Here is a 22,554-nt window from a genome sequence, read left to right on the forward strand (position 1 = left end):
GAGGGGCTGACGCAGTTCACTAGAGGCAGCGTTGGGGTTTTTTGTGGGGCAGAGAGAGCAACAGTTCAGCGTATCGATTTCTAAGCAAGGGAGGCAGCTCCTAGAGGAGGTGACACAGTTCCAGCGCAGAGCTTGGAGCAGCCATCGCTGCCCAAAACTAGGAACCACAGTTGTCATCTGTGGGGTTTGATCATCCAGTTGCTGGATTGCCAAAATATATGTCTCAGATAGAGGTACTTCTACCAGGTTTATTCTCTGTTGGGTGAGCCAAATTTGGCACCCTAGTTGTATTCAGAAATCTGCTTAATAATACAAACCCTCTATATGTTGCACCGGTTTTCTCGAATTGGGTTTTTCCGGGGACGATTGTCCAAAAATAACGGTGTCAATGGAAAATTTTAGGGACTAATGTTCGCCCAGTGGGCTGATTTTCCATGGTTTTTCCACAGAAAAGATTCGCCAATTTCCAATTTTATAAAAGACGATTCGCCCAAATTTTAGAATATCAAATTATTTTACCTTAAAAATCGCAAACATTATGTAGAGACTATATATAAAATCATTACAAATTTGAATAATTTTACAAATATATCAATAAAAATTTTATAGTTTGCATATTAGGGATTAGTGAGATTTGCCAATGTTTTTAAACTTCAAGAAAATTTTCCATGCTTAAAATTTTCCTTGACGGTGTCCCTTGTGTGATTGTCTCAGTTTATTTCAGTTCATGATCTGTATATATGTGTAGGCTGCAATAGTGTTTTCATCATTGTTTAAGTAATTAAATAACTTGTTAAATGTAAAGAACAAGTCGGAGATGATAAACCAGTGATTGCAGTAGGATTTCTGATGTGTAGATTCAGAAATTCTCACAGAATTTACATAACAGCGACTAGATTTGGTTAAGTGATTTGACAAACATATAGAAGCTGAGTGAGCAGATTTAAGGCTGTGACAAATATTTTCTTTGAAGTACATTTATTCAGAGTTCATTTTCATGGGCTGCCTTGTGTATTTGGTTGGACAGAAATGAAATATATACTACCATAATTTATATTTCAGATTCAGCCCTAAGCCTGAGAGTTCACAGGAAATAAATCCGAGAATCCATGAAATCTCAAGGTTAAGGTGAAATTTCTGGATTTGCATTAAAAAACGTTTTCAAGAAATTCCAAGTAGAGTTTCTATAGTAATTGAGAAAAAACGCAAACTACTAAAGACCTTTTCAACTTCACAAGACCTTATAAACTCAACCAATATATTTCCTTATCTAGAGATTCCGACACATATACTCTACTTAACCAAATACCATATCAAGCCTCACAATGCACCACCTCTTGTCACTTCTTCAGCCCATGCATGGTACAAGATGACATCTACAAACCCATACTAGCAAATCTATAGACATTAAGAATTACAACCAAGTTTCTCAAGCACAATATTGATCCCTTACATCTCCAATCATCACTAACCAATTTGATAAGGTTGCTTCTAACTTCCCATATCGGAGGTTGGAATAATGCCAATCATCATTCATTCATGAAATGTGAAATAGCACCTGGAGGGTTTCCTTATGGAAGTTTTCCATGGTCCTTGGAAAAGAAATTGTGGCATGCGCACTACATCGGATTCCTTTGTAATATAAAGTTCTTGCTTGTTATACAATTAGTTTCATTTACATAAAACATGTGAGTAGAAGGTTGAGATTGCTATGAACAATAATACAATATTGTAGACGTATAAAACTTCTATTTAGAATTTTCAAAAACTGCATCATAAGTGGACACAAGCACAAGGATACCCACTTACACCAAGCTAGAAAAAATAAATAAATAGCTAAAATAAACAAACAAGTCTCGCAAGTGAAACCCAAGGGTTAGCTCAAGTGGTTTGGCTTGCCATGCCAAAGCTGTAATGGCCAAGGAGGTTAAGAGATCAAGTCTACCAAGGTCGCCTGGGGTTAGGTGTACATGTTGTCTACCAATATTATTTACCCCAAGACCCATTCACAGAATGTGAGGAAGTGCCTAGAGGGTTTCTCTGAGGAAATTTTCCACATAAAAAAGAAACAAACTATGGCAAGTGCATTAAATTAGATTCCTTTGTGGTTTAAACTTTAAAGTTCTTGCTTGTTGTGCAATCAATTTCATTTACATAAAAGATGTGAGCAGAAGGTTAAGATTATTTCAAATCTATTATTTATGAACAATAATACAATATTGTAGTGGAACAAAACTTCTATCTAGAATTTTAAAATAGTTGTGAAAAGAAAACCAAGCATCATCATATGCATATGACACATGGTAATATCACAAATTATACCTAAAAAAATCTTTGGTTTGAGCAGTTTGTCTCTATCTTTAGAAAAAAATTCTCACCTTTTTATCCTCATAAAGGCGGCGAGCATGAAGCACACCAAGCATCACAATTGTAGCTATTGTGGCACCAGGTATAAGAAATTGATTTGCTAAAATACATAAACAACAAAAGTTAGTTCTTTGTGATGAATACAAAAACATAAGGACCTCAAAGTAGCATAGTTACAAGGTGACATTAAAAATAAAATGTTGACGCAAAATTGTAGATGAGTAAGAATATGCATAATTCAAATTGGATACAAAACCTAAAAGAGGACATGATAGACATCCAAATTAAACATTGCAAACTGTAGAAATAACACTATAATTGCCAATTATGCAAAAGAGTGCTATGTATATACAGTCAAACCCTGTTCCAACACTTTTATCAAACTAAAATTTATTATTAAAAAATGATATAGAATCAAGCCATGTTTAAAATGTTAATTACACTCATGTTAGGGATGAGATTGGAATGTAGAAACAATCATGCAAACAAATATAACATATCAATAAAGCCTTCTTACTTCTAGCTTTGATATTCCAAACTATATAGTTCTTGGCATCAAACTTGTGCAAGTCCAGCGCCATAGCAACTTGAATAGCTGCAACCATCTCTCTTTTGTTGAGATTTTACCTTGTAAAGTGTCTTCCACATTGGCTTAGTGTCCAGCACGTGGGAGAGTCCAAAAGGGGTCTATGGGACAGTAACTTTATTTTATAAAGTTAAAGTGACTTTTGTGCATTATTAATGAATAAAGTGACTTAAAAGTGATTTAAGTTGTAAAAATGAGAGATTATATCTCAACCATAGATTTTAATGGCCAAGGACTTAATCTGGGCCATTAGATCTTAGGTTTAAATTAAAATCGTGATAATAAGATACAAAAGTAGATTCTAGGGAAAGGCACCATTCATTATTACTTGTTTATAGAGGACAGAGAGACGAGAAGAGCTCAAGAAAAAGGAGAGGTGTAGCAATAGAGCGCATTTCCCAAGAGCATTTGATGGCACACAAACCAAGAAAATTTTCAGCATTTATTGTAGGCATTGTTTGCCCAAAAATCAAGGCACTATTTGCACATATTTAGAGGCACAGAACTGTACAACCAGTACAGAAAATCTGCACAAAAATCAAGGCATTATTTGCACAGATTTTGAGGCACAAAACTGTACAGCCAGTACAGGAAATCAGGCATAGAAAACAGGGAGCATTTATTGCTGTCAGACTGTATAGCAGTACAACAGAAATAGGGCACAGATTTTGAGGGTCTTGGCACAATTTTCCAGATGGTGAAAGGGCACAGTTTTCGAGATAAGTACTGTAATTTATTGCTGGAAATGTTTCTTGTAAACTCATTTTTCCTGTGAGCTCATAATAAAATTTACTCTCTCTATTGGTGTGTTTCCTTCGGGGTTTTTCCAGGGGCATTGCCTAAAAATAAGTGAGTCATTTAATGTGTTTTCTTGTCCTAGTTTCTGTTCAGTATTTGAAGTAAATGATTCAATGTGTTTTCATTTATAAGTTCAGATTTATATGCATTAAACTGTGATAAAACTTATTGAAACTGAAAACCCTTGAATTGAACGAATAAAAAATTACAGGGTATCAAAGCATTGATACTAAAGGAGAAACCAATCAAGAAAAGACTAAGAACTTTTTGGGTTTTCTAGAAAATACAGATCTTTCTAGGTTTTCAAGAAAAGGTTGAGATCTTTCTGGGTTTTCTGGAAAAGGCTGAGATCTTTCTAGGTTTTCAAGAAAGGGAGATTAGTTTTCTGGGTTCTCAAGGAAAGGTCTAAATTTTTTTAGGTTCTCATGCAGAGGTCTAAATTTTTCTGGGTTCTCAAGGAAAGGTCACAATTTTTCTGGGTTCAAGGAAAGGTCGAAATTTTTCTAGGTTTGCAAAAGAGTTGCAAGTTGTTCACCAAGAGGGTTGGACCTTGTTATCAGTTAAGTAGTCAAACGCCTACAGGTTTGAGGTTTGACGATAGATTGGAGGGGGCACAAAATTTCAACCCCTAAAAAGCAAGGATAGTATTGATTCTAGAGGAATATGAGTTGTGAGGCATAGTTGAGAAGCCTATCACAATTCTTGTGGATGCAACACTTTTGGCTGAATATAACAAAAAGAATGTTAAAGCCAAAAGGATTATCCTTAATGCCATTAAAGACCATGTGAATCCTCATGTTACAGGCAAGAATAATGCATATGAGATGTGCGATTCTTTATCCAAGTTATACCAAAGCTCAAGCCAAAACAGAAAGATGGTGTTAAAAGAGAATTTAAGAAACACCAAGATGACTAAATCTGATAAAGTTACATCATACCATACCAGAGTGTCACAGATGCATGATGAGTTGGGTGTTGTTAGTGAGAAGGTAGAGGAATCAGATTTGGTTACAACAGCCTTAAATGGTTTTTCTAAACCATGGGATAGCTTTGTGTATGGGGTTGTTGCCGGGGAGATCGTGCCCAATTGGGAGAAATTTTTGGGACGATTTTATACAGGAGAAGCTTAGACTTGGTTATCAGTGGGGGGGTGATGAGGAAAACGTTGCTCTTTCAACAAAGGGCAAGAAAAGGTCCAAGAAAGGTCCTGAAGGTGGGGCCAATTCAAAGGGCGAACAAGTAAAGGGCATGAGCAAATTCAAGTGCTTTCCATGTCATAAGTTTGGGCACTATGCAGGTCAGTGTCTTAACAAGCAGAAGAAGAAATAGGTTGCAACTTTAGCTGAAGTGGATGAGTTTTCCAGTCAGTTTGAGAGAGTTTTTTTTGTTGATTTCCACAAGTGTAGCATCTACCAATGTTTAGTATATAGATAGTGGGGCCTCCAACCATATGATAAGTCTGCGTGAGCACCTTTTAGATCTTACAGAGAGTGGTGTGGATTTGCAGTAGTGCTTGGAGATGACACCAAGGCCATGGCAGTTAGGCATGGGGCAGTATCCTTTAAGAGGAAGTTTCAGCCACCCATGGTAGTTAGGAATGTATTATATGTTCCTGGAGTTAAAATTTGAAAGTTTTATGCAGAAACTTAAAAATTCTTTGCAAAAACTTGAAAGTTCTATGCAGAACACTGAATGTACTTTGCAGAAAACTCATTAGAGGAAATTTCAGCCTAAAAATGGCCTCCTAAGGAAAAATAATTAAATAATAGTTAAAATAATAAAATAAGGGATATGGGACATTGAATGATATGGGGACTCATTGAGAGGAGTGATGGGGTTAGGGTTACTTCGTTGTTTTCGTCTGCAGGTTTCAGGGTTTGCAGTACGCATTTACTGACCGCCCCCGTAACTGCTATTCCCCCTGTTGCTTCCCGTTTACCTTCTTACCTCAGCTGTTAACAGGCAAGACCTCCGGTTAGGCGTTTTTCTTGGGCGGTTTGGTCCTTCCCACTGACACCCCCCGTTTTCCTGTTTTGCATCGAACCTGCAGGCAGCTGTCAGCCGGCGGTTTCGACAGTTATGGAAGACCTCTTAGACTATTCTGCGGACCCTTTGGAGGATGTGCCCATTTGGACGCATCCCAGGACCACACCGGAGGGTTTTTTTCACCTTTGACAATGAACTCTCTGATGAAGTAGAAGCCCTTCCCTCCATTTCAAGCTCTCGCATTCTGTCTATCTCGCTGCCTGAAGACGCCCCGGCGATCCCTGATTACATCTCTCAGCCGCTCTCACCGAATTCCCTGGCATTTGCTGAGCCTCCGAATATCCCGGGTGAGCAAACCCTAGGGGTGGTTCCTGGTTCGAATCCCTCTTCGTCTGGAATTTGCAAACCCTCGGCAATCCACCATTTGGCTTCTGCTTCACAGGCGCCCGTCTCATCTGCCCCTTTGTCCTCGGTGACTCCTCCACTGGGTAATTTCACAGGTATTGGCTCCATTCCAGGCTTTTTCGCCTCCATTCCGTCATCTGCAGCTAGGGTATCACCTTCTTCGGCAGTTGCACATCCATTCGAGGTACCTGAAGTTTCGGCCACCAGATTCAGTGGGGGTTCTAAGAGAAAACGGTGCCTAAAGCTCCAGAACTACGAGGTATTCCTCAAACTCTCAGAGGACACACAGTTATTGGATTCAATGGACTCTGCGGAGAAAGTTCTTGTTGGCCGGGTCCGCGGCAGGCATTTTAGTGTGGAGCGGCTTCAGAAATGGACAGTGGAGGTTTGGGGCCATCATCTAAAGGACCCCCCTAGGGTTCAAACCTTTGTTAAAGGTTGGTTCGCGCTGCGGTTCAGTTGTTTGGCTCACACCAACTGGGTACTTTCTACAGTATGGCACATCGACCAAGCTCTTGTTCTACTTAGGAGGTGGACGTCGATGTTCGACCCTGAGCTTGAAAGGGTAGATGCTGGACCTATTTGGGTACGTCTCCCGGGGCTTCCCTTTCATTTCTGGACGGAGGATATCTTCAAGCGAATTGGGAATGCAATTGGAACCTACCTCACCTTTGATGCCTCCTTTCAGACTACGGGGCGTATGGCCTATGCCAGGATTCTGGTTCACCTGGATCTCACTGATGGCCTTCTGGAACATATAAACATCCAATGGAGGAATGCATCAAGGCGATAGATTTTGGACTATGAGGGCGTCCCATTCAGATGCAGGAGATGCCACAAGGTGGGGCATCTTTTCAAAGATTGCCCCCTTAATGGTGGGACATTCAGAAAGACTCCGAGATAGGAGCCATTGACACAGGAGGAACCTATACAGGAGGAACAGCCTCGAAATTCTGAGGAACAACCTCAAAATGCAGCATCCCCAGTAAGGAAGACTGATGCACAGTCAATCCCAGAGGAATTGGCTTCGGCTCCTATACAGTCTACCCTGAAGAAGCGTGGTAGGCCTCCCCACCGACCTCCTCCCCCGCCACCTGAGCGTGCCATGACAACCTCCGGAGACTCCAATACCTCAGGGAGCGGAACGTAGCTGCTGACTACCTTTCCAAAGAAGCTGTGCTCTGGGAGCCGAGCATCTGGATGATCCGGGAACTGCTTGATGGAGCACACTATCAGTACTACCATCGGCCTTTTATGGACATCATTGCATAAATTTACAGGGCATATGGTTTTTTACTTTTGTATATATTTATCGCCTGTTTGACAGTTCAGTTCTTATATATTTTGTGATTATCTCTCAGTATATATTGGATATTGTTACCTCCCTGCGTGGATCAAGGTAACAATCTTTTTTGAACTCTGGTTCTTTTGATGATGACAGTCATGTCATAGATATGATCCGAATATGCATATGCATCTACAAAATGTAATTTCTCTTCATTAATGAAATTACGATTTTTCCTACGGGAAAAAATAAAATAAAATAAGAGATATGAATTTTGGAGGGAAAAGAATAAAACTTTTTTTTTAATTGTATTTTTGGCCAAAAATACAATTAAAAAAATAAGCCAAAAAATACAATTAAAAAAAATAGTTTTATTATTTTCCCTCCGAAATATTTACTTGTACCTCTTTTTAAATTTAAAGGATTTTGATTGGTTTACATATTATGACATGGAAATTATGTGAAAATTTCATGGACACTGTTACCACTCAAACCAGCAAGGGACCTAAAAGGGTTCCTAAGAGGGCAACTGCTAGGTTAAGGGCAACGATGGAGGCTTAGCCCATTGTCACCACAGCTAAGTCTCCTTGCTCTTTACGGACTTTCATCGATGGGAGGAGTCCCGGTAGTGTAGGGATCACTTGTAAAATATATGTCAATGGATAGGTGAGAAGTGACCCTGAAAACCCTTTCCCAAGGATGGAGTGAAGAATGGAACTTGCTTGCTCTTTAAGCAAGGGACTTGGTCCACCAGGGGTAACGGGTGAGGATTGGAGGGTTGAGGAAGAAAGGATGGGCTTATAAATGAGGTTATCAGTCCCTATAATCCTAGGGAAATTTGGAATCCTAAATGGTCTTTGACAAATAATCTTTATTAAGAAGTGGGACCACACGGGGCCAAGTGGACCCAGCCCAAGATCGAAGATGGAATGTAGCAACCAATGATGTTCCTATTCTAGACAAGGTGAGGTGAAGGGACCAAACAAGAATATTTACTTCAAAATGTTGAATTGATCCTATTGAGGTCTAGCCTTGGGGATGCCTAGGAAAAATTCGATCCTAGAGCTAGGGCTTGGGATTCCCGGAGATTCCACTGTTAGAATTGCCTCAAATTTGGAGAGGGAGGGGACCCAGTAGTTTATAGGAGATCGAAGTTTTTCCTTTGGTCAATTCCTGGGAAATTGATGCCCTAGGTGACCTAATGGGGCTAGACTTGGGGAAAATTGGGCAAATGGTAAAAAAGAGGGCTAAAATGATCACCCCTTTAAGGGACCAATGCCTAATTCACTTGGGGATATGGAGTAAGGATGGTGATGAGTAAAAACTTGGCTTCTTGATCAAGGAGGCCCAAAAAGTCAACTTCATCCAATGTTGAGAGAGAAAAAAGAAAAGTGACCTTCAAGCATTTATACTTCAAAGCAAACAATGCAAGCTTATCGAGACAAATAATCTCTAAGACATTTCGTTCATATAACATTGGCCCATACATTAAATTAGCTAAAACATGCTCAATTCCACATTTCGATTATGCAGCAACTAGCCCTAATTTTAGCAATACGCAACAACAAGAATAATAACATCAAATTCACTTGCAACATTATAGAGTATATCCAACCAACATTTCATTCACAAGACAAAGCTCCAAGACAAGATAAATAGCCCAAATCCATACGTCAAAATTCATCCATCTCTAGAAAATATCCTCCAAGGAAAAAACGCAAAGTTCTCTATGATTAGAGAGATCCCAAGTCAAGAGATCATCCCAATGAATATATCTAACATCAATATATAGCCTCCTAAGGAGTTCGAATTAGCCTATGGGCCTACATTAGCCCCTAATGATAAAATAATGTGCAGATAAAACCCCTATTGGTCACAAACCCACCAAACTATCTCACAAGTGTAAAAATAAGCCTCACAAGGGGCCAAATAATAATATGTACATGTCGTAGGGCTCTCCAAAGAGAATAATATCCAGAAGTGCCATATTGAAGAATAAATTCCTCGGAATATGATGGACAAGGGGGTGGCCCCTTGTTCTCTTAGTAGACCTGTGGTGCTCCCAGTGGGTCTAAGGGCACATAAATGACCCCATGGGTCTCGATATGAATCGGAGATGCTTGTAAATCCTCTGCGAGGGTCCAAGAGTGTGGGGCTCCTGTGGGGGCCTGTTCGGCATAATGTACCAAGCATATCACCATCATCCCAAAAGTGGATTGCTAGTAATCTTTGAGCATCCATGAAGATCCGTGGACTGTTGTCTGCTGTTGTGGAGGCCAATGGCTCTCTACGCACGCCCTACATGTGCTAATGTAGACCTCTGGGGTTAGGATCCCATATAGGGAGATCAAACCCAAATGGAAATCACCTATACTCCTGCATAAGATCCAATGTGTCCCCTAGGCTTCCAATACAACTAGTCATTAAAATAATTGGTAAAAAAGCTTACAAATCATGGATAACAACGTGGGCACTTCATAATGGCATGCCCTTCCGTAGTGGGCTTTGGCATGTGCTAGTGTCTCCAAGCTCCAAAGGGGGTTAGCCAAGTACCTTATTAGATGGTTTCAACCCTTAAAGGGGATAGTATGTCCAAGGTACATCCCTCTAATGGGGTGGCAAGTGACAAATAAATGGAATGGAATAGGGAATGAGAGGGGCAATCCTGGGCCACATAAAGGGGCATAGGAGTAGCTAGATAAGGGGAAGCCCACACTTGGGTATTGAATGTGTAGGAGGGAGCAATCGTTGTACATGAGGTGCCCCGACCTTGATTTTTCCACCCTTCTTTATATGTCTTTTGCCATTTATGAATTTCTTTAATTAATTGCTCGAGGCTCAAAGGACAAAAGCATGATATGTAAGATATAGCAGTGATTACCCCCTTTTAGGTAGGGCAGTTCATTGCCCTCCAGGGGTTGGAACAATCATGGGTTCCTGAATGATAAAGGAGGCTCATCTAGATCCTATGGAACCAGGGTGATGGCCATGGATTGGGGTAGAGCTCATGCATTGGCTTTTGCCCATACGCTGATTATTTTGTCCCGACCATCTTTTGCATTTTGTGGTACAATTTCCTGTTAAATGTGGCCAATTATGCTTTTTCTTTTTCTTTTAATTGCTTCAACCTCCGGGGCATCATTCTAGGCCTGACCCAAGGTGGGGGTTGTTGAAGAAAGTGTAACTAGGTTCGGTCTTCATGACATTGTAATTATGATTTTTGTAAACAAGAAAATGAATTTATTATTATTCCTTGTTGCATGGGTTTCATGAGCAAGAGGTTTATTTTATAGATGGCTCCCATTAAGAGCCTTAGGATTTATTATTAAAGAGTCAAAGTCATGAAGAGCTCTTCTTGAGCAAATATAAAATGTATATGAGTCAACCTAGAGTCTAGATCAGCCCTCCAAGACAAGCACAATCCTCTTGAAGACATCAGCGAGCAAAACGATGAAGAGAACAGTCATGTTGGCCTCAAAATATATATAACTGTCAAGTCGGCTCATAAAAGGTGACACATCGGTTCAATGGACATGTCGGCTTATTATGGAGACGTAACAACTATATATACCCAGCTAGGGTCACCACAGAAGGACAGAATCTCGAACAAGCCTCTGCAACTTCGGATGAGGACAGAACTTCGGCATACCTCTGAAATCTCGGTGACAATTACAGTGATCTCCTCGCATACTTCTCTACAGTCTTGGCCTAGTTAAAGGGTCACTGTAATACAGTCTCGGCATAGTTACAGCAGACCTCGGTGCAAGGAGAATAGAGCTACAGTGTCGGAGAAGATCACAGTGCAGAAGAAGATAGTCATAATCTCGGCATTCATGTTAGAGGAAGAATCTCAGTGTAGTATATATCCTAGACACAGTCATGTCCTCGGCATCACTGTGATCATGATAAAAGTCATGATCCTAATAAAGATGAAGACCTCGGTGCAACAGTCACATGTATATACATACATATCTCATTATGGAAACCTCATCAACATGATGATGATCTCAGTGAGAAGTAATGAACTAAGTAAAGATGGAGATATGGTGCAGCAATCATGTTCTCATGAATATCTCAGTGAAGGTGCATGAATGATGACCTTGGTGAAGCAGCAATGTTGATGATGATCTCAACAATGACAAAGAAGAGGATTGGTGTCTTGGTCTTGGAGTGGCCTAGTAGGTCAAGGGTCATGGTCTTGGTATTCGTCAATTGGAATCTCTATAAGAAGAATTTTGTGCAGGTTTTCCTTTCCAAGAGGGAGAGGTTTTGGCCTTGGCAGAAAGCCAAACATCTTGTGTTCTTGTCTCTTTGTTTTGGTAGCTATTTGATGAACTAAAGAAGACACACTCTAATAATAAGGAAAGATTGTACTAATAAGAAAACCTCTCAAATAGTTATCATGCTAAGAAGAATCACATTAACTCTAATTGCCCTAGATTCTTCAACAGGGGCAAGAGGATAGGGAGGCTAGCCCTATGTGGACCCAGAATGGGAATGTGTACCCAGGTGGGAGAAATGATGAATGGGGTATAGTGAGTGGAAAGGGAGTAACATGTGTGCGTAAAGAAGCGAGACCACGCACCCAAAGTCGGTGTTTCCCAAGTAGTACCACCCTAGAACCAAAAGGTCAATAAAGGAGATCCCATAGGACTAAGATCCAAGGGTAACAACCAAAAGAGATCAAGCGGACAAGAGCACAAACTAAGCCCACTCTTTCCTCCAAATCCCCCCATCAATCCACACCCAGAAGTATCCATGATCAGTAAACCCAATACTCAATTACCAAATGACAAGACATACCTTTAGATTCGAGAGGCCCACCTTCAAACATATGATCAATACAGGTGGGTGAGGGACCACATGGCTGGCTCAAGTGGCAGAGAAATGACACAACGAACTAGTAGAAAGCATCAAGGGGTTGTTGGCTGCCAGCCGAGGCTCATCATGGAGAAAAATTTCTCCTGGGGATATCACCCACAAAGTGGTGGGCAACAGGCACTTTTAGGCTAAAATTTTCTCTAATGAAATGTATTTTGCAGAAAACTAAATGTTCCATGCTGTTACAATTACTTAGAATGTAAATTTTTTCTTCAAAAATTTTCAGATCAACAATTGTAGATAGAACATAAACTTAAGGATCATACGAGACACTGAGATTTAAGTTCAATGACTAGGCAAAACCCCTCAAGGGGAAAACCCAAATGATTCTTTTTCTATTAGATTTCTTCAATTGTTAAGCAAAGTACAGAGAGAGAGAGAGAATGGGAATGAATAAAGCCACCAATGTCTAATCAACTTGCAGCTAAAGTGCTCTTGCTTTTTATTTGAAGATCTACTCCTTCTCTTGATGAGATATTGTCTTTCACACTTGCTCCAGCTCTTCACTTGCTCTTGCTCTCACATTTCTCTTACACACACTCAACACTTGCTCTCCTTCTTCACAATGAACATGCTACACTCAACTCTCACTTGCTCTTGCTTAAATAGATGAGAAAAGAGGAGTTACAAAATGAATTCATGCCTTGAGCCAACGATAGGAGAATTGAATTCCATGGGGGAGGAGTTACATGAGGAGAAGCGTAATTCATTCCAAGAATAGAGAGAGAGGTACTTGTCTTGAGGAGTTACAATTTGAATAAGGGAGAGAGAGATTTACACTTAGACATGAGAGAATATTCAGTTAAAGTTACAAATCGAATTAAGGGAGTTACAAGTGCATTTAATGAGGAGGAGTTACACTTTTGCCATACATCGAATTAGTGAGGGAGAGTTACATTCTCTTAAGTGTGGAGTTACTATTTTATTCCAAGAAAGAGGTTTGATTTGCCAAGTAAGAGATTCTCAATTTAATTGACTTATTCTATGAGACTATTGAGAACTTGTTTTTATTAATCCATTAAAGGTGAATGACTTTAGACTATTTTATAAATAATAGTATCATAATAATAATAATATTAGTAAGGATAAAATATTAATTTTTGACTTGTATAATCATGATTGATTTGATTTTAAATTGATTTCCATATGTCGAGATCATACTTGATCATTTAGACATGACTTTCTATTTTTGAAAAGTCACTTCCAAATTGAGATATGACTTCATCTTTTTGGAAAGTCATATTAGAATTGTCAGAAAAGAAATTTTATTATAGGTGGTGTTAACCCTTTCGCCTACACCTAGCTACAGTTCGTGAGAAAAGTCTTTAACCGCAGAAGGAGTGGTTGGTGGCAAGGAACTAAGAGAAGTAGTTGTCACTTATTCCCAACTCTCTTCGTTTAACCTATCTCCTAGGGTAGCTATGGGGGGTGGTCCCTTAAGGAAAACTAAGTTAGAGATGTGAGGTTTCTAGGAGAATGTTAAAGTGAAATGGATTACTTTCTTAAGATTACAAGAAAATACGATGTGAGCAATATGAAATGAAATAACCATCAACACATGAGATGAGCATAAGCATATGAAAGACCAGTGTCTTTTAAAGTATTGCTCAAAAAATGAAAGATATTTGCTTAATATAAATGAAATGCTTTCAAATAAAGCTCAAGTAATCCTGAAATAATCAATACAAGATATAAGGATGTCTTCAAATATGTATGATCAATTGCTAAATCAAAGCATACAAGGATATCTTGCAAAAGGAAAACAATTAGTATTCTACTTACAAAATATAGATGAAATAATGCTTGCCAAAACGAAGTAGTCAATTCAAAAATGACAAGTGAAATGACAAATTGCAAGTAAAACCATGAGATGCATTAGAATGAAATGCACCTATACTAGATTTGAATGCAATTATCTTGGTTATTTTTAATCTAAAATGCCTAATCTAGGTGAAAAGTCCTCCTCTTGAGCTCTTACCAAAGGGTAAAAATTGGGGTGACTATAAGAAAGAGGGAGCGAGGGCACAAAGGTGTCATTAACGATACCCGTCCCCTGAGTCTTATGAGTCAGCATGTGCTTTCATTCCTACAAGGGAACAAGCAACTTTCATAGCTGCAGGGTCACAACGCTTTTACCTTACTTCGTACCAAATGGAAGAACTTTCCAAGAAAGTATTTTTCCCTATGACTTATATCAACCAAGCTTACGCTTGAAGGTTGATTTTAAATGTGCAACTGAGTTAAGATGCCTACTATGACATGCAAGTAAGTTTGCAAAAGTTAAGTAAATGATGGAGATGCTTTAAACACAAGATTGCATAAACATGTGAGATTGTGAAAGGTATTTGCTTTGCCTTATGATAAATTTGTGATATACCCAAAGCAAATGAGAAATTGACTTGCATGTAAAGTAAATGGCAATGCTTGTGAAAAGTAAACTCAAGATTGTACTCAATTAGCTTTGCAAAAGAAAGAAAGAAACTTCAACTTGAGAGATTTGTTTGACATAAAGTAAATGTTTGCTTTGTAAAGTGAAATTGCCCAAATACAAGATGCATCAAAACTTAAGATGTGAATTTGTTGCAAAGTAATGAAGCATAAGTGGACTTTAGACAATGCTCAAGCTAAATATATCAAGTTAAAGAGATTGCTTGCATGAAAATAAATTGCTATGAAATAAAAATTGTAGATTGTAACTTGTAGCAATTGATGCAAATAGTGCAAGCAAAATAGTAGTGACTTTAGCAAAGTAAATGAGATTGTATGGTTGTGTTAATTAGCAAATTAGAGCATGCATGTAAGAGAAATGAAATACAAGAATCAACAAGTCAACCACAAGTCCTCTCCCAAAATGGAGAGATGGGGATGCCAATGGGTAGAACCCACACTCCCAAAATCAGAAATTTTATTAATTTACATGAGGCAAGAGACCATGAAGCCTTCTCCAAACTCAAAGAAAATCTTTTACAATAAAGCCTTTAAAATATAGACTTTTCCTTGATGAGTTATTTCTGCAATTGAGGCCAAAGAAGGGCACAAGAAAATTCAGATTTTTACAAGAAGAGAAGAGAGGCTAAGCCTGTTTGAGCCCACGGCCAATAGAGAGAAATGCAGCCCCAAAAGGAACTCAGCCTTGCTAAAGAAAGCCTCCCAATTCCCATGTCCAGAGAGAGAGAGAATGATCTTGATTTGAGAGCCCAAGGCCCTGCACACACTTGTTAATAGTTTTCAAAGACAAATCCCACAAGCTGTCACAAGAAACAAATTAGAGAGCGCTGCAAACAAACCAAGTATTAGCTCAATAAAATTACAAAGTATGTGTTCAAGATAATCTACAAAAGGCTACGGCAAAGAGTATGAGTAACTCTCATCTTTGCCTAGCCATGATTTAGCTCTTAAAATAGCAAGTTATAGGCAAGTGAAGCACAATATTTCAGAAATAAATATTAAATGATGATGCAAGAGATAGGAGCCCAAAACTCAAAATAAATCTCTGCAAGACAAATCTGAATGATAAGACTTTGGAAATTGACAAATGTAGGTTCTCCTTGAGTACTCCCAAGAGTGGGTTGGTTCGCCCGAGAACTTCCCCTCACGCTTGAAGCTTGATCAAAAAAAGATTTTCTACACAACTTCACATGAACAGATTAGATCCACATGGGCTTAATCAAATGCAATGAAGAGAAAATTCTAAAGATATATTTGACATCTACTAAAACATTTCTCAATCTACAGCAAGTAAATAACCCTTATGCTAATATGAGATAGTTGCATATCAACATCACTTGAGAAAAGCATCATGGAAATAATAACATAATGAAGCAAGTAGAAATATAAGAGCAAAAATATCAAGAAGTTACCATACACAAGGAGAAGAACACCTCAAATGTAACCCCAAAGTCTTTTGTATTAATTTGCAAAGAGTGTACAATCCAACAAAGTATCCTTAAGCACAATAGTTTGTATTCCAGATTACATAGTGAGAGAACAAAACTCTTATTATATAGAAGCTTGGGAGTCAATCCCAAGACAAATGGTGACAATTCCAAAGTACCTTCATGCAAATTCGAATTTCCCAAGTGGCATCAAGAATCCCTCAAGCAAAATCAAATTTCATGATGAAATGACAAGTGTATATGGGTGGGAACCAATGTGGGGACAATTTCCCAAAAAAATCTCCACCAAATATTCTCCCAAATGTGCATTAACTTCACAAATTCAAATTTTCCAAGTAAGAAGTTTTCTCATTTATTGCCAGAAATTTGATTTCCTTGAGCACATGTCCTTTCCTTGATTTTAGGAGTCTGCATCACCTTGGGACTTCACTTTAACTCCTCCATGATTTTACACCTCATTTCCTCATCATTTAGCAGGTGTGGATATTTATTTTTCCCCATTTATTTAATTGTTGGCTTAATTTATTGCCACTTTTTCCACTAAACTTAGGAAAAGTGAGTTTTGAAGGTCTAGAACATATTTTTAACCCCTCAAAGTGTGTCCTAGTAGAAAGTTGAGGGTGAGAGGTGCAATTTTTATTACTCATACCCCAGACAACTTCTCTAGACATCACTTATTACATTTCATGTTTATTCCAATTTCCGCCCTGCGAGAAATTTAAAAGATTAAAAAATGACCGCCTAGACCTAATCAAATTCCACGAAATTTGTTGTGATCTAGTATGGTAATATACATTGACCCTAGACACTAGGACTCACCCAAGGCCTCACCATCAAACCGTACTCCGGCTTTGGGGTATATTTGGAGGAAAAAACTCAATTAATTATTAAGTCCTGATAGGGAGATGATAATTAACCAAGTGAAAAAAACCTCCCAGAGTAATACTCACTTGATGATAAAGTCCCAGGCTACCCATGCTTGCTACATGACTCAACTCCTCATACTAGTATCACTTTTACATTGTCCCTACAGGGATTGTGGAATTTGAGTACAACAGAAAATGATAAGAAGAAGAACTAGAGTTTAAAAACTCTGGTAGTATGATGATCTCTGATAGTACACGCAGCCTTTGGTACATCTTTGGGCATGGAGTTTTCAAAGAATCCTCAGGTGCCACTCCAGTTGTCAATAGGTGATTCAAACAAAACTGAAAGATGTGATTTCTTCTAGGAGAAATTCATCCCTGAGCTGCAAATTAACACCTAGGTTGATGAAGAACTTAATATCAGTTTCTACCATAAAGGACAAGGGGTATGAGGTGGCCTTCTAAGATGGACACGTACTCATCCATCCTAAGGGATCCAGTGTCCCAACAGTGAAAATGATTGGGATCAGACAAGGGAAACTGTACAAGCTCATGTTTTAACCACCTCATATCGAGATACACAGTAGCAGCAACAGTTATTTGTGTGAGTTATGGCATAGGGGGATTTGCACCATGGAACTATAAGAATATTGACAGAGATTGTTATAAGAGTATTACAGTTCAGTACAGAGCATCGGGATGTGTGCAAAGGGTGTGCACTTGGAAAGTACACCAAGATTGCTTTCCAAGTGTTGATTTTCTAGTACAATAGATGTAAGTGCTTATTTCTGAACTATGATAATATATATATATATATATATATGTTGTCTTGCATAGCAATGAGATCATTAAGTAATTAAATTTCAGAAATTCAACTAAATAGAGCAATAGATATCACAATGCACAAGGAGACAACAAGATTTTATCCTAGGAAAACCCACAATAGGGGCCAACCTTTTCTTTAGAGAATGAGAATCAATGCAACAAGAGATACATCAAAGTCAACTAACTAGCAAGATGACCAACCACCAAGGACCAAGTCAACCCTCCACAATTTTGTCCACAAAAGCTCAACAATGTCTCCAAGAGGGTCAAAACTTGTCCTTTATCTCAGCCTTAGAAATTTCGAAATAGTCACTGAATTTTGTGCCTCAAAACCATAGGAGATGAGTCTTAGATCTTTGCATCATTCCTCAGAAAAACAGTGCCTCGGACCTTGCATTTATTCCACAAAAGATGTGCCTCAAACTTCGCATATAATCCAAAAAAGATGTGCCTCAAACTTCACATATATTCCACAGAAGATATGTGCCTCATACTTCACATATATTCCACAAAAGACATGTGCCTCAAACCTTCACATAAGCTTCAGACCAGATGATGCCCATTAGGAGGAATGTGAATGGCTATATATAGCTTTCCAATCATGCGAATGGGTACCTCTTCTGAGCAGGCCAACAATGGGCGCCTCTTTTGGGCAGGTCAACATGTCTCTTAGAGGGCCGACTTGGTCACTTGTGGAGGCAAATACAAAATTCAAATTTTCATTTTTCCCGTCCTTGATGAGCCTTATAATATTTTTTTGTTTGAATACAAAAATAAATATTTCTTTTTTCTTGCAAGCATGAAGAACATGCCTAAAATAATTTTCTTCTACAAATATAATTCATATCTCAATATTACAAATACAAATGAAAATATTATGAAGACCGACCATAGCTAAAAATTCAACACTCCCTCTTAGTTAGGGAGGTATTCATAATGACTATCCAGATGTTCTCTATATACATGATCTCTCTAAGGAAAGGTACAACTCATTGATAGCATCAACATCTAGGTCAACACTCTTGACCTACATAAGCATCATCATCATCAATAGGTACCACAACCCAGATTAGCACTTCTACCCAATGGTACTCACTCAACTAGTCACCATGATCCTGTGGGCGCCTCACCTCATGGAGTCAAGGCACTCCAACTAGTTTAGTGTTGCCATAACCCATGGTCAAACCCTAGCGAAACCCATGTGCCAAATCAACGTTGCACAAAACGGGGACGTTTTTTGGAAGTGGGGACGCGGAAGCATCATTTCCCAAAAATCTAGGAAGCGGAGCATCTCAGAAGCGTCTACTATATATATATATTTGAATTTATATTAAAAGAAACATGCAAAATACCAAATTAGTTGTAGAAGACAAGAAAACATGCATATTTTTACATAAATCAAGATAGATATGGCATCCATTGTACATCAATGATTAATTGTTCCAGCATCAACCATCTACAATCTAGATTCCTCTTCTCTTGTCTAGCCTTTGCCTCTACTTCAATTCTATAGGGATTTTAGTCAACATTGCCTAATTTTGATCAAATAGCTTAATCCAAGCCTTATAATATGGTAGAGAAAGCTTATAATGTCTGATCAATGATTTTGACTTGAGTGAAGGGTACATAATTGCTAAGGTCGTGACAAAGGAGTTCAATAATCAATAACATCAACACTGAGGTACATATAGGGCTTGGTGCTCTTGATTAAATGCCAATCACATGCCCTCATACATGATATAATCCAATGAAACGCCACAATCCCATTGATCATGAAAACTATTAAGTCTGTTGAATTTTGAATGGGATATGAAATTCTATTTTCTCCATATGAAGTCTGATGAGGTTGGAACTTGGAACCACTCTCAAACATCCTAGGTCATTTCATGGTAATGTTAAAAATTTAAGTAAAAGGATGGAAATGAAAGATGAAGGAGAATGTCACTTTTACTTTAAGAATTTAACATTACCATTAGGAAGCACCTAGGAAGTGTCTAGGGAGCATCAAGGGGCACCTTGGGAATATTCGGAAAGTGTAGTTCCTCACATAACAGTTCGAAATTTCGAAAAACAAAAAAAGCCCCACGGAACCATCCACCTTCTCTCAAATCTGCTCGCGATCGGCGGTGGATACACGTTCGAACCTCCACAGATCCGCACCCGATCATTTCTAGATCCACAAATCGGGGAGTAGGAACCATGGATCAGGCCCCCATGGATCCAATTTTCCAGGAATCGCCAAAACAAGGCAGAACCGCGGATCCAGTTTTCCAATCCATGGTTCCGCCGAAGGATCGGTGGTGGATACGTACGGGACGCGAATCTGCCTCTAGATCCTTGGGGGTGGGGGGGCAGTTCCTGCAACACTGTCCCAAATCCAAAGGCCTCTCTCTAGGCCAAGATGTTGAAGAGGCACCCATTCCATTGAGTGTCCCTCACGCTATCTCACCAAGGCACCCACTCTATTGAGTGTTCGAGACTCAAGGACCATTCTCTCTACAATGTCCATCCCTCATGCTATCTTACCAACAGTTTGTGCCAAGCTCCTTTTATCACTAACAATCTAAGACATGCCCCTGTTGTCCACCCATCCACAGTACGGGCCACACTCCTATTGCCACCAATGTTGAAAATTGGCAGCGAAGGGATGAATTTCCATGAATAAAAATGGAAACATCAGCAGAAAAGTCATATTAATTATTATATATATAAAGAAATTTATAAATAAGTGAATAACACATGATCTTGCAAAAAAAAAGGAATAAGATCTATAGATGATAATTTATAAGGAAAACGAAGTCTGCATTAACCCTCATAGATGATTACATGATGGTCGAGTTTCGGCCAAGTTTCAGTTGAGTTTTGGAGTTTCGGGTACCGGTACAGCTCGAAACGTTGGGTTCCTAGAAGTTTTGTGCAACATAGAAAAATAGAAAGTCATGTCTATCATTGCAACCATGACTTTCCAAAATTAGTAAGTCACCTTGTTTCACTTGGTAATCATATATATATGATGGAAAATCACTTAACTTATCCTTGTTCAATCTCAATTGTTTAATTTTTAATTTAGTCATCGATATATATTTAATATTCTTATTATTATCTTTATGATACTATAATATTATTATTAAAATGAAATTCCATGTCACCTCTCTTACTTTGCACTAAATCATGCCACTTCATATCTCTCTCTCCTTGATGGCAAATCGAACTCTCTCATTCAATGATACATTACTCTCTCTTCCTCTCTCTCTTTAATGCTCTTACACACCTCTTACACTCTCTTACACACTTTAATGACTCGTCATAAAAGATTCCTCTTACACCTCTTTAATGCATATGTTACACTTCTCCTTAATGGCTCAAATTACTAAGGCATGTGTACTCCCTCTTGATGGCATGAGTTACTAAAGCAAAGTGTACCTCCTTTATGGCATAAGTTACACTCCTATTTTGGCATATGTAACTCCTCCTCAAGGCATGGGAGTCACTCCTTCATGAATTTGACCTCCTTGCTCTTCCTATATATTTGTGCCTCTCATCCTCTCTATTTCTCACTTGTGCATTGTGAAAGAAGAGTACGAACTTGAGAAAGAGAGAGTTAGAGAGACTAGAGAAGAATTGTGAGAGAGAGAGAGAGAGGAAGTCTTGAAGAGTAAGAGTAAATCTTGGTGAGCCAAAGTAATTCAGTGTTTGCATCAGCTACAGCTATCAAATATCTTCTTTAGATTTGGGTGAAATTCTTCTTTCTCTCATTGTATTATGTATCTTTGTTGAACAATTGATTTCTAATAGAAGAAGAATCTGGTTGGGTTTTCCCCTTGTGGGTTTTGCCCTAGTCATTGGACCTAAATTCTCTGTGTCTACTTGTGTTCTTGGTTGTCTTCTATTTTGCATATGGTTTATATGGTGTATGTTCTATCTACAATTGCTTAATTAATATTGCAAAAGAAAGAAGTTTTGGAATAAGTAATTGTTGCAACATAGAACGTCTAAATTTCAACAACCAACAGTCTGAGTCATCCCCCTGTTGATGTCACATCAATGTTCCCTCTCACTGATAGAGGGGTTCTTCCACAAGACCAAGCTTGTCTCTGGGGTATACAGACTTCATCCGAGATAGAGTATCTATGAGAAAATCAGTGGTCTGCTCATCAGTGGAGATATGCTAGAGCCTCACTGGTCCCTTTTGTACCATATCATGAATGTAGTGGTATTTGATCTCAATATGCTTCGTCTTACTAGATTTTCCGTCAGCTTCACACAGCCAACATCTAGTCAAACAATCCACAGAGTAGCTTATGAAGCCATACTCCCTCACAACATGCCAAACAAGCTGCAATATTCTCTGCTTCTGCAGTGTTGAGTGTAACAATGTTTGCTTCTTGCTCATCCAGGATAGCATAGCAAAGCCCAAACTGAACCATACACAAGATGTACTCTTCCCGACATCTGCACTCCCTGTCCAATCAGAGTCTATATATCCCTGCAATTGTTTCTCACCACTCGAAGCATATCTCAAACAATAGTCAATAGTACCACACAAATATCTCAAAATATGCTTTGTTGCAACCCACTGCTCATGTCTTGGTTCCATCTGGAACTGGCTCAAGGTGTTCACCACAAAGTAAACATCAATGATCAAATCAACTTTCGATA

The 22,554-nt window shown here is 38.8% G+C and overlaps 1 protein-coding gene across 1 annotated transcript in view; it reads right to left on the minus strand.

Annotated features, from left to right (window-relative positions):
• Positions 1–22,554, minus strand: part of PSD1 (phosphatidylserine decarboxylase 1) — a 380,407-nt gene that overhangs the window by 319,449 nt on the left and 38,404 nt on the right. Inside the window, exon 2 of the mRNA XM_089418442.1 lies at positions 2,379–2,467. Within this exon, the coding sequence (XP_089274568.1) occupies positions 2,379–2,467 (89 nt within the window). The remainder of the gene's footprint in view (positions 1–2,378; positions 2,468–22,554) is intronic.

This window comes from Pinus tabuliformis, chromosome 6, assembly GCF_031772625.1.
Source record: "Pinus tabuliformis cultivar Carrire ecotype Pingquan chromosome 6, CPIR1, whole genome shotgun sequence".
Lineage (NCBI taxonomy): Eukaryota > Viridiplantae > Streptophyta > Pinopsida > Pinales > Pinaceae > Pinus > Pinus tabuliformis.